The sequence below is a fragment of the Nesoenas mayeri genome, assembly GCF_963082525.1.
Source record: "Nesoenas mayeri genome assembly, chromosome: 15".
Classification (NCBI taxonomy): Eukaryota; Metazoa; Chordata; class Aves; order Columbiformes; family Columbidae; genus Nesoenas; species Nesoenas mayeri.
In genome coordinates this window covers 5,403,191-5,405,537 of record NC_137559.1, presented here as the reverse complement: position 1 = coordinate 5,405,537, position 2,347 = coordinate 5,403,191, and the positions used below count along the sequence as shown (strand labels likewise).

The following is a 2,347-nucleotide window of genomic DNA, read 5'->3' as shown; positions in this document are numbered from 1 at the left end:
ACAGCCAAATGGTAAAGTTTGTTTGCGAAGTAGCACAGGACATATGCAAGAATTTCTCATCAGTGGAGGAAGGACTGGACTTGTTACTAGCAGGTTTTGGACCTGAATGGTCCACTTGCCAGGGTGTTCAGACTCCTCTGCAGGAAAGCTTCAATGAAATATGGTGACCGTAACCCTCTCTCCTCTTGCCTGCATTTCATGATGGGACACATGTTGTGTTACTGCTGTGCAGCCTCCCATCCTCACAGTCACAGAGAGACCTGACCCCACTGCTTGGAGCTTGAGAAAATTAGACAGATACCACCATCTAGGGATGAGCCCTTGGACTCTCCCATTGTGTGATTCCTTTGTTTGGGCCTTGATCTCATCACATGTGCTAACTGCATAATTCAAATACAAATTCTGACTATAGACAGAAAATTAAATCGTGTAAAACTTAGTTTACTTTGAATTTACTCTTTCTCTCTTTTTCTTCCTTTCTTTTTTTTTCTTTTTTTTTTTCTTTCTAGGAACAAGATGCCCATGAAGTTTAATCTCTCTTAGCCCTAAAAGAAAAACTGAGGAGTAAAAGTTATGGATCCTTTATATTTTTCTAACACATTTAGCCCAGAAGCAAGTTCCAGTGATGTGAATTCCTCACTGCTGACAAACGTGACAGAGAATGGGACGCTCTCAGAGCAGGCCCCATTCAAATACATCCACAAAGTCCTGATTCCCATCTGTTATCTCCTCGTATGTGCGGTTGGACTCAGTGGCAACACGTTGGTCATTTATGTGGTTTTGCGCTATGCCAAGATGAAAACTGTCACCAACATATACATCTTGAATTTAGCCATTGCTGATGTACTCTTCATGCTGGGCCTGCCCTTCTTGGCCACCCAGAATGCCATCTCCTACTGGCCTTTTGGCTCCTTTTTGTGCAGGCTGGTTATGACTGTAGATGGTATTAACCAATTCACTAGTATTTTTTGCTTGACTGTGATGAGCATGGACCGCTACCTGGCAGTAGTTCATCCCATCAAATCAACCAAGTGGAGACGTCCCAGAGTGGCCAAGCTCATCAGTGTGACTGTCTGGACAGTATCGTTCTTGGTGGTGCTTCCAGTCATCATCTTTTCGGACGTGCAGGAAGACTTTCACACCTGCAACATGAACTGGCCAGAGCCTGTCAACATCTGGTCAGCAGCGTTCATCATTTACACATCAGTCCTTGGATTTTTTGGTCCTTTGTTGGTGATCTGTCTCTGCTACTTGCTGATCGTGATTAAAGTCAAATCTTCAGGGATCCGAGTTGGGTCTACAAGGCGCAGGAGATCAGAGAGGAAGGTGACCAGGATGGTGGTGATCATTGTAGTGGTCTTTGTGTTTTGCTGGCTCCCATTTTACATGATGAACATTGTCAATTTGATATTTATACTGCCAGAAGACCCTGTGTTGGTAGGGGTGTACTTCTTCGTGGTGGTCCTGTCCTACGCAAACAGCTGTGCCAACCCCATTCTTTATGGATTTCTTTCTGACAACTTCAAGCAGAGTTTTCAAAAAGTCCTTTGCCTCCGCAAGGGCAATGGTGTGGAGGATGGTGACCCCATTGAACACAGGCAAGAGAACAGCAGCCGCTTGCAGGAATCAATGTTACCCCAGAGAAATAACGAAGTCAATGGACATATGCAGACCAGCAAGGTCTAATGGCATGGTTTGGTACCACAAAGCACTTGTAGACCTGGAGAACTTGAGGACTTAAAGGAGAGACAAATTCATAGTAAAGTTGAAATCTGGAGACTCACAAGCTCAAATGAATGTACATAGACTTCTCTTCAATTTCCTCCCTTTCCCAGCTAAAAGTGTTACGGGATATACTGGGCTCTGTGAAGTTCTTACGGTGTTTTAGCCAAGTCAGATGTGTGTTACCACTTTCTGTACTCTAGGAAACTGATTTGCTGGTACACACTGCTGGCTTTGTAATGCTCTAATGATGCAAAACAACACTAAACCTGTTCTAACTACCTTATAAAGCTGAGTTCATGGCTGCTTTGCACTGTTGGGATCAGCTCAAAGCAGAAAACAGCTCAGATAATATCTTTGGAAGTCTTCAAGGGGATTTCTTAAAAGAAAAACACTATTTCTTAAGAGGACGTTTCATACAAAAAAGACCACAGCACCGATCTTGAAATTGTGTATGAGCCATGGTTATAGAGTGCTGTGTAGTTCATTTACATTGTTTTACCATGATTGACCCATAGAAGAGATTCATAGTATTCAGGATTCTTTCAAACACAATAGGAAAGAATGAAAACAAGACTGGGAAAACATTTGTTGAAAAGATTCGATGTATTCATAACACTTTCAC

At 42.8% G+C, this 2,347-nt stretch overlaps 1 protein-coding gene across 1 annotated transcript; it reads left to right on the top strand.

The window, feature by feature from the left end:
* Window positions 1-300: 300 nt before the first annotated feature.
* Window positions 301-1,686, top strand: SSTR5 (somatostatin receptor 5; the record flags this gene model as incomplete). The annotated part of the gene is made up of 1 exon (XM_080354275.1): window positions 301-1,686. Exon 1 carries the CDS (start codon window positions 574-576, stop codon window positions 1,684-1,686), a length of 1,113 nt encoding a protein of 370 aa, XP_080210401.1. The 5' UTR covers window positions 301-573.
* Window positions 1,687-2,347: the final 661 nt, after the last annotated feature.